This window comes from Sceloporus occidentalis, unplaced genomic scaffold (assembly GCF_023333645.1).
Source record: "Sceloporus occidentalis isolate IW3139 unplaced genomic scaffold, rSceOcc1.0.p SCAF_2, whole genome shotgun sequence".
NCBI classification, from domain to species: Eukaryota; Metazoa; Chordata; class Lepidosauria; order Squamata; family Phrynosomatidae; genus Sceloporus; species Sceloporus occidentalis.
The window spans coordinates 11,349,645-11,363,122 of NW_028316982.1; the positions used below are offsets into that span (position 1 = coordinate 11,349,645).

Here is a 13,478-nt window from a genome sequence, read left to right on the forward strand (position 1 = left end):
ACAAACATAACAGGCCTCTCTCCCCCTCAAGATGGTGGTCGGAAGAGGGCTCTTAGTCTTTCAGGCCCTGGCCTCTCTCTCCCCAAGATGGTGGTCGGAAGGAGGGCTTTTCTTCTTACTGGCAGGCAGTTGGAGCTTGCCTGCCTCTCTCCCCTCAAGATGGTGGCTGAAGGGAGGGCTTTTCTTCTTACAGGCAGGCAGTTAGAGCTAGCCTGCCTCTCTCCCCCCAAGATGGTGGCTTAAGGGAGGGCTTTTCTTCTTCAGGCAGGCAGTTGGAGCTTGCCTGCCTCTCTCCCCTCAAGATGGTGGCTGAAGGGAGGGCTTTTCTTCTTACAGGCAGGCAGTTGGAGCTAGCCTGCCTCTCTCCCCCCAAGATGGTGGCTTAAGGGAGGGCTTTTCTTCTTCAGGCAGGCAGTTAGAGCTTGCCTGCCTCTCTCCCCTCAAGATGGTGGCTGAAGGGAGGGCTTTTCTTCTTACAGGCAGGCAGTTGGAGCTTGCCTGCCTCTCTCCCCCCAAGATGGTGGCTGAAGGGAGGGCTTTTCTTCTTACAGGCAGGCAGTTGGAGCTAGCCTGCCTCTCTCCCCTCAAGATGGTGGCTGAAGGGAGGGCTTTTCTTCTTACAGGCAGGCAGTTAGAGCTAGCCTGCCTCTCTCCCCCCAAGATGGTGGCTTAAGGGAGGGCTTTTCTTCTTCAGGCAGGCAGTTGGAGCTAGCCTGCCTCTCTCCCCTCAAGATGGTGGCTGAAGGGAGGGCTTTTCTTCTTACAGGCAGGCAGTTGGAGCTTGCCTGCCTCTCTCCCCCCAAGATGGTGGCTGAAGGGAGGGCTTTTCTTCTTACAGGCAGGCAGTTGGAGCTAGCCTGCCTCTCTCCCCTCAAGATGGTGGCTGAAGGGAGGGCTTTTCTTCTTACAGGCAGGCAGTTAGAGCTAGCCTGCCTCTCTCCCCCCAAGATGGTGGCTTAAGGGAGGGCTTTTCTTCTTCAGGCAGGCAGTTGGAGCTTGCCTGCCTCTCTCCCCTCAAGATGGTGGCTGAAGGGAGGGCTTTTCTTCTTACAGGCAGGCAGTTGGAGCTAGCCTGCCTCTCTCCCCCCAAGATGGTGGCTTAAGGGAGGGCTTTTCTTCTTCAGGCAGGCAGTTGGAGCTTGCCTGCCTCTCTCCCCTCAAGATGGTGGCTGAAGGGAGGGCTTTTCTTCTTACAGGCAGGCAGTTAGAGCTAGCCTGCCTCTCTCCCCCCAAGATGGTGGCTTAAGGGAGGGCTTTTCTTCTTCAGGCAGGCAGTTGGAGCTTGCCTGCCTCTCTCCCCTCAAGATGGTGGCTGAAGGGAGGGCTTTTCTTCTTACAGGCAGGCAGTTGGAGCTTGCCTGCCTCTCTCCCCCCAAGATGGTGGCTGAAGGGAGGGCTTTTCTTCTTACAGGCAGTTGGAGCTAGCCTGCCTCTCTCCCCTCAAGATGGTGGCTGAAGGGAGGGCTTTTCTTCTTACAGGCAGGCAGTTAGAGCTAGCCTGCCTCTCTCCCCCCAAGATGGTGGCTTAAGGGAGGGCTTTTCTTCTTCAGGCAGGCAGTTGGAGCTTGCCTGCCTCTCTCCCCTCAAGATGGTGGCTGAAGGGAGGGCTTTTCTTCTTACAGGCAGGCAGTTAGAGCTAGCCTGCCTCTCTCCCCCCAAGATGGTGGCTTAAGGGAGGGCTTTTCTTCTTCAGGCAGGCAGTTGGAGCTTGCCTGCCTCTCTCCCCTCAAGATGGTGGCTGAAGGGAGGGCTTTTCTTCTTACAGGCAGGCAGTTAGAGCTAGCCTGCCTCTCTCCCCCCAAGATGGTGGCTTAAGGGAGGGCTTTTCTTCTTCAGGCAGGCAGTTGGAGCTTGCCTGCCTCTCTCCCCTCAAGATGGTGGCTGAAGGGAGGGCTTTTCTTCTTACAGGCAGGCAGTTGGAGCTAGCCTGCCTCTCTCCCCCCAAGATGGTGGCTGAAGGGAGGGCTTTTCTTCTTACAGGCAGGCAGTTGGAGCTAGCCTGCCTCTCTCCCCCCAAGATGGTGGCTGAAGGGAGGGCTTTTCTTCTTCAGGCAGGCAGTTGGAGCTAGCCTGCCTCTCTCCCCCCAAGATGGTGGCTGAAGGGAGGGCTTTTCTTCTTACAGGCAGGCAGTTAGAGCTAGCCTGCCTCTCTCCCCCCAAGATGGTGGCTTAAGGGAGGGCTTTTCTTCTTCAGGCAGGCAGTTGGAGCTTGCCTGCCTCTCTCCCCTCAAGATGGTGGCTGAAGGGAGGGCTTTTCTTCTTACAGGCAGGCAGTTGGAGCTTGCCTGCCTCTCTCCCCCCAAGATGGTGGCTGAAGGGAGGGCTTTTCTTCTTACAGGCAGGCAGTTGGAGCTAGCCTGCCTCTCTCCCCCCAAGATGGTGGCTGAAGGGAGGGCTTTTCTTCTTCAGGCAGGCAGTTGGAGCTAGCCTGCCTCTCTCCCCCCAAGATGGTGGCTGAAGGGAGGGCTTTTCTTCTTACAGGCAGGCAGTTAGAGCTAGCCTGCCTCTCTCCCCGCAAGATGGTGGCTTAAGGGAGGGCTTTTCTTCTTACAGGCCGGCAGTTGGAGCTAGCCTGCCTCTCTCCCCCCAAGATGGTGGCTGAAGGGAGGGCTTTTCTTCTTACAGGCAGGCAGTTAGAGCTAGCCTGCCTCTCTCCCCCCAAGATGGTGGCTGAAGGGAGGGCTTTTCTTCTTACAGGCAGGCAGTTAGAGCTAGCCTGCCTCTCTCCCCTCAAGATGGTGGCTGAAGGGAGGGCTTTTCTTCTTCAGGCAGGCAGTTGGAGCTAGCCTGCCTCTCTCCCCCCAAGATGGTGGCTTAAGGGAGGGCTTTTCTTCTTCAGGCAGGCAGTTGGAGCTAGCCTGCCTCTCTCCCCCCAAGATGGTGGCTGAAGGGAGGGCTTTTCTTCTTCAGGCAGGCAGTTGGAGCTTGCCTGCCTCTCTCCCCCCAAGATGGTGGCTGAAGGGAGGGCTTTTCTTCTTCAGGCAGGCAGTTGGAGCTAGCCTGCCTCTCTCCCCCCAAGATGGTGGCTGAAGGGAGGGCTTTTCTTCTTACAGGCAGGCAGTTGGAGCTAGCCTGCCTCTCTCCCCCCAAGATGGTGGCTGAAGGGAGGGCTTTTCTTCTTACAGGCAGGCAGTTAGAGCTAGCCTGCCTCTCTCCCCCCAAGATGGTGGCTGAAGGGAGGGCTTTTCTTCTTCAGGCAGGCAGTTGGAGCTTGCCTGCCTCTCTCCCCTCAAGATGGTGGCTGAAGGGAGGGCTTTTCTTCTTACAGGCAGGCAGTTGGAGCTTGCCTGCCTCTCTCTGGGACCAGATCTCTCTGACAGAGAAGGCTAAATGTCTCACAGAACTGCAGTTCCCAGAATTCCCTAGCATTGAGCAAGGGCAGTTATAGCAGTTTCAAACTGGATTATTTCTGTAGTGTGTTTTGGACTGATGTCATACTATCATCACATATAGGGGATCTTAACCAGAGCTAAGGCAATAAACCTTCTTTAAAATTATGTCTGAACACTGCCTTGGAGGCAGATATCACAAAGTGGCTATAAAACTGAGTTTAGTGAGACAGCGAGGTCCAAATTCTACTATATGGTCCAAATGCACACAAATGGTGTCCCACTGAGGATGGAGCGAGCTTGTTTTCTGCTACTCCAGAGACTAGAACACAGAACAATGGATGCAAGCTACAGGAAAAGAGATTCCACCTCAACATTAGGAGGAACTTCCTGATAGTAAGGGCTGTTTGACAGTGGAACACATTCCCTCGGAGTGTAGTGGAGTCTCCTTCTTTAGAGATCTTTAAACAGAGGCTCGACAGCCATTTCTCAAGGATGCTTTGATTGAGAGTTCCTGCATGGCAGGAGATTGGACTGGATGGCCCTTGTGGTCTCTTTCAACTCTATGATTCTATGAATCACCCCAAATTATCTGGGAAAAATGGTTAAAAATATATTTACTTTGGATCTTCAGAATGTATTGTTTGCTTTACCTATATGGCAACATTTCCATTTTCATGTACACATTTACAGATCAAAACAAGCCACCAACCTGCCTTGTTAACATTTCTTAGGAAAATAGCTTACACATGCTTTTTTTTAAACAAGTATTTCTTTGTATGGTCAGTTTTATTCAGGCAATATGACTTCATTGAACCATCACTTAAGTAGCTCTTCCTAATTGCTCTGTACATTAGTACTGTTGCTGGAAACCATCCCTCTGGTGTAAGAAGTACAGTATCACTGGAAACAACCCCATTAGGATAGAATTTTCTTTTGTGTATTAGTAGTTGTGGTGGTAATTTTACAACCACAGGGTAGGAAATCCTTCCAATTGTGATGCAACAAACAAATGAATTAATTGTGGTTCTGGGAACAAAGACTTTAGATTTCAGCTAATCAGACTTCCAATGAAAGGACTGGCTTCTATACCTTCATGCATTTTCTCATATTTCCTCTGTCCTTCTTGGAATAGTAAAGTATATCTAATTCTGATGTAAATACTCCAAGTGGGAATTATATAACTGGAAATTTAAAAGGTCTCTTAAGCTATATTGCCTTATTTCTACTCCAAGCTATTTCTTAGGGGCTCAAATATGCCACACTAGCATTCAAAGTGATCCAACAGGCTACGTGTTACATGCACAAAGGTGCTTTTTCTTATGCACACATATCGTTATGGATACTAGCCTGGACCTCCTGGGAGGGGGATAATTGGAGAAGAGAAGATCTTACACCAAATCAGGACTATATCTATGAACATATAAAGTATCTCCTAAAGCAGGATTGTGGAACTTGATGCTGCTGTGTTACAATTGCTATGATTCCCTCATTGTTAGCTATGCTGGTTAAGGCTGGTGAGAGCTGTAATCTAGTACCTGGAAACCACTTTCTCCTACTACTGATCTACAGTCTAGTACATTTATGGTCCATTTTGAAATTGCTTTGAATATCCCAGTTGCATTGCAACAAATTTCTCCTCAAAATTGCTGGGGGGGGGCAGTGTAATACATGTAAATTAAATTAATGTGACAGTATTAGTAATCAAGTTAGCAAAAAAGCAAAATCTTGAGGCATGCCAACATGTTAAAGTACATTACAGTGAAAATGTGGGACAACAGGGCACCAGAGATGGATCTATGTTGATTTAGACAAGATACACAGAGCTAGAATACTACCTAGGACACACGACAGCTCTTCCTGCCTAAGAACACCAGTCAGAAGTTGCCTACTGTCTTCCCCTCTGTGCCTGCTTTTAGCAAAACCACATGCTGAGCTGAATGAGTACCTTTCCTCTTCCATCTAAAAAAAGGACAGAAAAAAGCAACAGATCTTATGAAACACCCTGTAGCTCTTTCAATGTGAAGAAAGCAGAAAAACTGAACACCAAGTTATTTATATAGTTTTAACTCCCTTGACATGTAAGTACCCTACAGATGAAGTGCAAGCACTCAGAATATGGGGATGAAAGGAAATACATATATTGATATTGAAACAATTTGCCATAGGAGTTTGTTGAAGAGAACTGGGCACAGGTTTGTTAGCTGCAGCCATTGTAGGGGGAAACTGACTGCAAACCACTTGTCCACAATACTTCATGCAGCACCCTGCGACAGACTGCTGGTGAGCATTGTGGAGATGTTCACAGGCATTTGTCTCATTTTTCAGTGGAACAAAAAAAAACCTTTCTTCTAGTTGAATACACATAGCCTTACAGTTCTCACAACAGATGGTTATCAACAAGACAACCTATCTGTGCTGGCTGGGGGAAAATGGGACAGGATATAATTGCTTAGTACCTGTTCCATCAGTTGCATCTGACTCTGCAATAATGTATTTTTTTAAAAAGGAAAACAGGTACTGAGGCTTAAGCTTTACAACCAAAAGCATCTCTCATTTCCAGTTTATTCTAAAGTAAGTACAAGCTGTTTGAAATAATAATGCCAGAGACATTTTGCTTTCTGAAGTCCATCGGTTGACCAGGGAGTAACCATTCTATTTGGGAGTTTTCTAAAGCAGTTTGCATTTTTCTTTTCTTTTTTAGGAGCAGAGCTTTAGTTTGCACAGAACTGTGGACAACACAATACAAGAAACCTGACAAAAACTTCTTGTGCATATTTCCTGCCCCAGCTATGATTTCACGTGGTCCTCCTTATGGAGTAAAATGGGACATATTCTCAAGTAGTTCATGAATGGTACTGAACACAGTTTACACAAGACAACTTCATTCATAAAGTTGGCGTGGCTCTTTTTAAAATCTTCTAATGATAATGCATGAAATCCAATTCATGAAGTGCAGTAATAATTTAGGATTATTAAGATAAAACATGGCCACCGTTAAGCCATTTGTTACATAAGTTTCAGCAGGAAGAATTTGAATTCCTAAAGGCTAGTGTATTAACCTTTTGTAATTATTTCACACACAGTATCTATCAGTGTCACTTACTCTAAACTACAGCTTTCTACTAACCACATTGCTTACTATGGCTTGGATCAACGGCCTGGTTCCTGCCTGATTTACTTCGTGATGTTAAGAGATGAAAATAAGGAATCCACTCCTATAAAAATAATGCCATTTACATTAGTCATCTACCAAAACTTGGGCACCTAGCTATATGTCTTCAATAAATGGATGCTTTGATTGAAGCAATAAGTTGCAGACGCATTATTTGATGTTTTACACCTTTATCCCATTCTTTAAAGCCTAAAAAAATTCTAAGGTAACTAACATTTTCCAGTACAAAATTTTAATGGCTATTGGTCACTGATATATAGTAAACTAGGTTTTAGAGCTTTTCAAAAGAGTTTGGCTGATAAAATTTGAAAACAGCATCTCATTTTTCAGTTATCAAATATTAATTTGTTAACCAATTAGCAGCAGCCTCTATATTCATTAAGCCCGAATATGCCATGTTCTGGCTGTTAAAACTTTAGTACTGTTAATTCATGTCTTTCCTGAAATTTTATGGAATTAATTATATGCAGATGTCAGAGAAAGATTATGGGAATGACTACATATGCAAAATATATAAATGTTAGATTAAATAATATACTCAAAAGTCACGATAAACATGAAATTACTACTTGTCAACATTTCCACTTTAACAATTTTCTTTTAGGTTTTTGCAGCATTTCTGTTTGTTGTGTTTTTGAAGAATAGATGTTTAACAAAATTATTGCATATTTCAAAATATCAACCCATTTCTGCTTGAGATTTCACAGTGTGTTTTCTTACCAACACTTCCAATTCTGTAATATGTCTCTTCAAGACTTCAGAGTTTGAGGATGCTTGCAGCCTAAGTACACTGCAAGTACCATATTTACCAATGGATTCATTTACAAATAGTTTTGCTAGTGCAATAAATAATATAGTTATTTTAACATTTAATTTATAACTTGCTTTTCAAACAAGTTTCCAGAGGTAGAATTAAGTTTAAGGAACTATGGCCTGTTACAGACCGCCAAAATAAAGCTGCTTCGGGTCTCTTTGGAGGTATGCTATTTAAATGATGCATGGGTCCTAAGAGTCCGGAGGTCGCACCAAAGCCACACTCCATTCCTAAGCATAGGAGTGCAGCTTTGGTGCAGCTTCCGGATTCTTAGGATGCATGCATCATTTAAACAGCATACTTCCAAAGAGACCCGAAGCAGCTTTATTTTGGCAGTCTGTAACAGGCCAATGTCTCCACAAATCCTAATATGAGAAGGTTATTCCTGTTTGCCACAATGCTACCAGGCAAGGAAGAATTAATATTCCTTTAAACCACAGGGTTCTATAGAGGTAAAGCTAGCTAAATCAACACTGTCAGCTGTAAAGAGTTAACAAGGCAGCTACATCAGGTATCCTAGCTTCACTTTCAAATAAAGTTTCAGTGCATGTCTGCGCTGGGGACTTTATCATAAACAGTAATTAATATTTCTTAAGTTGAGAAGAAAAAACAGGAAATTCTGATATTTATCAATAAGTTTGAAGAATCAGACTTCAGATTATGACTCATAGACATACTGCTTCATCTGTTACTAATTTATCAAGGTCTACCTGCAAACATTCACAATTATGAGATACCAAATGGCCATTCAATAGATTTCTGGTAGATCTTAATTTCATTTGAAAGCAATGAAATACAATCTCCTTTGCTATTTTTCTTCCTTGAAAGCTTCTGCTCTGATGAAAGATGCAGAAATGCTTGCAAATTTGTTAGTAGAATATAAGGAGCATATAAATGGAGATGCAAAGATCTGGCAAAATTAGCAGCTAAATTCAGATAATGACTAATTCATGTCTGGAATATAGTAGAATCCATTACTGTATTCAGACAAGATTTTTTTTCCCATTCCTTTCTGAAAATATTATCATCAGACACTTGCACATGGCATGGTCCTTAAAAAAATAAAAGGAACAGGTTCATCTAAATGTTCTAAATGCTCGCGGTAATCTTGGTATTAAGCTTAAGACTTTGAACACACCTTGGAAAATGTCCACATTTACTAGTAACATGATGGTAATTAAGGTGAGACTCCATTCTTCAGCAAAAGTACTTAGTGGCTCTTGAGTATTACTGATCTATTGTAGTTTTCTGATCTTTTCCACTAGACTTCAACAACGTTAATATTCAGTATAATACATGCTGTTATTTTAGAAACATTCAGAATTACAAACATTTTGTACTTTGGATATGCTCAGGAGCATAAGAGTCTATGTCCTGCCCGAACCAAAATGCAAGCCAGGATACATGCATTTGCCCACCACTAAATCTTAGTTATTAAAATATTTTGCTTCACTATTTTAGTACTTCCAATTATCAAAGCCACTTAAAGACAATCAACAAAACAAGAAAAGACAGCCTGAAAATTCAGATTTCTCCCATATGAAATTGAAAAGTTGGTATAGAAACATTTTGTTTGCATGGACCCTGTACTGACTCCTACTGGGCACCACTGTAAAATTTTCTTGTGCCATTACCTATTGGTCCAGGTATACATATCTTGTTTTAAGAAGCAGAAATAGCAACCTTTGCCCACACATTTTGACCTGACATCATCCCTGATCAGTGTTGCCTGATGTAATGAACCACACACCTGCATCAGATAACTATGGTTATTAGGAGAAAACAAATCAGGCTCTTAAACCAACTAATGAGTGAAGATAATAGCAATGCTTGGAAATGTCACTTTTTTGACTACACCTCCAGAAAGCACCAGGCTGCATGGCCAACATTTTCCATTTTCTAGATAATTGTTGTTCTCAGATGGGCAAAATGGGGAACTTTGATGAATTAACTGAAGTTTTCAACTTCTAAATCATGAGAAAAGATAAGGTAACGACACAGCACATGGGCAGAAGGTCTGCACATTTCATGCCTTATTAAACAGAGAAATGTATACCTAACCATTAAGTTAAACTTAAAGGTCAGGTTGACAGTTTAAGGCAATAATTCCCAATCTCTGCCTTCCAGGTGTTTTGGATTTTGGCTCCCAGAATCCCAGACCATTGGCTCAGGCTTCTGGGAGCTGAGTCCAAAAAGACCTGGAGGACCAGAGTTTGGAAATCACTGGTTTAGGCCTTAGACAGAAGGCACCACCACCTTACCAGTGGGTCAAGACTGTTGCCTGAGGCTGAGAATCAGGCCTTTCATTTGGCCTTAATTTTATGTAAATTCCCTTACATTTTCTCTCCCAAGGCACATTCCTGTGGTATTTCATTCAAGTGACTTTAGCAATGTGTTAGCAGGGTTTTTCAGCTGCTAATGCAGTCACCCAGCATGATGTATGTATTCATCCAGCCCATTTACCATCCCATTAACCCCCTGCTTACAGTAAACACAGCATCAAACATTCATCGGAAAAACATAATACAAAGCTGCACAAATGTACATATAAATACAATACATAAAGCAACTCAAAGGGATCTCCCCCACATTTACAAGTTAAAAACATCAGATTAGCAAAAGGCCACTGACAAAGTACAGTACAATTTCTTTTGCTGTGCGGTTGCTGCTCAACATGCAGAAAGAATTAACTTTGTGGATGGTTAAGTTAAGCAGAAGCACTGGGACCATGCTTGAATTTTTTTTTTTAGTTATTTCACAAAGCAGAACGGGGAAATAGACACAGAGTCTGTACACTGATCAGCATGCTTGCAACATTTCCCTCCCTTCCTCCCCATAAGAAGTACAGAAAAAAATGAGATGCATGCTACATTTGGCCTGCAAACACAGAGCAAAGCTAAGGGGAAAAGTGAGAAAGTACAAACTTGTGCTGCTGTTACTGCCCTTTTAGTCCACACTAGCATCCACGCCTCCTTCCCTTTTCTCTCTCTCAGTGCTGGTTAGCTGACCTTCTGCATGCATAAAATTGGATGAAGAACTGCCCTCCTACTCTACCTAATTTTGCTCAGCTGACTCGGTGCCCTGGACAGTGGCTGCAGTGCGATGCATTCGTCACTTAAAGCAACTCTGCTGGAGTACATCTATAAATGGACAAAGAAGGGATGGAACATACAAGTCAGTGAGAAGAAGTCATCTTTCAAGGAGACAGATAGACGACAGGATCTTTATAAACAAATGTCTTCAAAATGAAGGAACTAATTTGACACACAGGGCACATATGTGCAGGGACACTGGTTTTTCAATGGCAAGTACACAATACTTAACCTAGTAATGGCTGGACAAATGAGGTGAAAGTAAGTGTTCACAATCTAATACATTATATACAATAGTGAATCAGTTACCAGCATCACTGATGGCCATACATTTGGAACCTGTAGAATGGAGCTTTTTCAGCCGCAGTTTTTTCCCCTTACATTTTGTGCAACCAGTGTTCCTCCATATAGAAGACTTTGTATCAGTTCTTACCACCCCATGTGAATTAGTCTTCACAGTCATATCTTAAACCTTTCTTCCCTTTCACATTTAGGAGGCAGGGATGAACAGAAGGACCAAAATCGATTGGCACTCCATTTGCAGCACTATCATCTGTGCTATTTGGTTAAGTTTTTTAAAAAATCAAAAGTGATACTAATTTTTATTAGGAGGGTTCCCCTATGGGTAATTTCCCTCCACGTGAAGCAACAATGAATAGTAGTAGAGAAGCTAGCAATAAGAGATTCCATAGCAATATGTGGTCAGATTAGAATTATGACTTCACTTCTAGTTAGTATTAGAAATGAATGTTTCACAGACAGACATGACAAGAGTAGGGAAATGGAGCTGTAAGGAACATATTCACACTTAAGAACATATTGTACTTAAAGCAGATCTCCCTCTCCCACTCATTGATCTGCATTAAGAAGAACCAGAGTACATATTTTTGATTTTCAAGGGTTTTTTTTTGAAGCTCATTTAGATCCAGGATTCTACTGCTATACTAACAGTGAGTGTAAGTAGGTAATACCTGTATTTGGAGAAGTTTAACTTCTGATGACACAACATTTAAGGTCAATGGAATTACTATTACTTCTACATTTCCCCAGATATTATAACTGGTTGGGCACAGTGAATTAACATTACATAAATGATTTGAAATAAATTGGGAATTATGTTGTTCTAGCCATGCTTCTTCTGCTACAACACTCCTTTTATAGTTAGATCACACTGGTAGTTGTAATGCATGCGCTCATATCACCTGTTTTAATGTCTCTGCCAAACAGATAACTGTTTTCATCTGTTTCTCTGGACTGAACTACATGCTAAATATAACTAAATATACAGTATGCACTTTAGGATCACTTGGTTTTGTGAATAAATAAATAAATAAATAATAAACTAATAATAATAAAACTTTAATTTATATCCCGCTTTTTGTTACCACAATCAAAGCGGCGTACAACCTTTAAAAATACAATATATACAATCCCCCCCTTAAAAATGATTAAACAATTCTATCCATTAAAATTACAAATGATAAAATCTAAAAACAATATGATAATAAAATAATGGTGGGCAGAGTCTTCGCTTATATATGTCTGTGGGGGGGGGGGAGTGTTACATGGCCGGGTTCTATTCCAGGAAGGCCTGCCAGAAGAGATCCATCTTGACAGCTTTCTTGAAGCTCTCTAGGTTGGCAATTTGACGGATCTCGTCCGGCAGGCCATTCCATAAAGTGGGAATGATTGTGGAAAAAGTCCTCTGGGAGGTCGCCGTCAATCTGGTCTTTGTGGACTGCAACAAATTCCTCCTGGAGGATCTGAGGGTGCGGGGCGGATTATACGGAAGGAGGCGATCCCTTACATAGGTTGGGCCCAAGCCATGGAGGGCTTCAAAGGTAATGACCAACACTTTGTACTGTGCCCGGAAACGAATAGGCAGCCAGTGGAGTGATTTCAATACAGGTGTAATATGGTCACTCCTAGTTGTTCCTGTAATCAATCTGGCTGCCATATTCTGTACCAGTTGACGTTTCCAGACTAGGCACAAGGGTAGCCCCAAGTAGAGCACATTGCAAAAATCAAGTCTTGAGGTTTTGTGAATTCATGCACTTTCAAGTCACTTGCTGACTTATGGCAGCCCCATGAATTTCATATATTTTCTTAGGCAAAGAATACTCAGAGGTAGATTTGCAAGTAAATATGCAGTGCCCCAATGATGTTCCATATTATCGCAGAAGTGTGAGAGAGGTTTCAATTGAGTTTTTTTTCCTGTGTTTATCTCTTGCTTGGACCATAGTCAATAATTCTAAGTAAAGCTACCAGAGGAAAGATTTAAACCTCTCCAATTCACATGTGATATTCTAAATCCAGATCAGGGCACCACATGATGGCTAGACAGTGCAAAGGCAAGTGATCCAAAGGAGCACATTACATTTAATGCAGTGTATTCATAAACCAACATTATTTTAAAATGGATGTGACACAGATCCATTCATGTCCTGTTACAATTTCAGCACTAGTTTCTGCTGTTTCCTTTACAAGTCAAGTAACAGCTTTCTGAATACCAGGCTCAGTTTGACATGAATGATCAACTAATAGTTAGTTTATGAATGTTCAACAATGATTTTTTTAAACAACAAACTTAACTTTACAATTGATGGAGCAGGCTTGTTCAACAGGAATTTTAGTTAGTACATTTAGCAATATGAACATGAGCAGAAAATCGTCAAAAGTAGGGTAGATGATAAGCCCTGCTTTTTAGGCTGACTCGTGCCATATTACAAATGGGGGATCCTATGAGATGATGATATATGGGGGATTTGTCTGCATAGTTTGCAAACAGATTAGATTGTTAAAGAGGAAAATTCTGTCTTATCCTCTCCTCAACATACAAGTTTCCTAGGTGTAGAAGTCAGTTCTCTGCCATGAGCTTAGGTTTTTTTTTTCAGTTTCACACTTCAGTGTGAAGTAACCTGTACTAAAGTCAACATCTTTCTGGTACACTTCCTTTCCTTGAGTAGACATACAGTTTACACCATAAAAATAAATAAATAAATATCTTATAAAGTTAAGTGAAAGGAGCCACTTGCATGATGCACAGGGCATACAACATGGCAGACAGG

At 42.5% G+C, this 13,478-nt stretch overlaps 1 protein-coding gene across 9 annotated transcripts in view; it reads right to left on the minus strand.

The window, feature by feature from the left end:
* Positions 1–13,478, minus strand: part of LOC149317974 (phospholipid-transporting ATPase IF-like) — a 142,547-nt gene that overhangs the window by 19,182 nt on the left and 109,887 nt on the right. For 2 of the 9 annotated variants that reach the window (XM_089508765.1, XM_089508764.1), the window contains exon 30: positions 10,373–10,458. The exons of 5 other annotated variants lie outside the window; for them this stretch is intronic. In XM_089508765.1, the coding sequence (XP_089364891.1) occupies positions 10,373–10,458 (86 nt within the window). Of the gene's footprint in view, positions 1–5,167; positions 5,292–10,372; positions 10,459–13,478 lie in introns of all 9 variants that reach the window. 2 more of the 9 variants (XM_089508766.1, XM_089508768.1) reach the window with 2 other exon arrangements.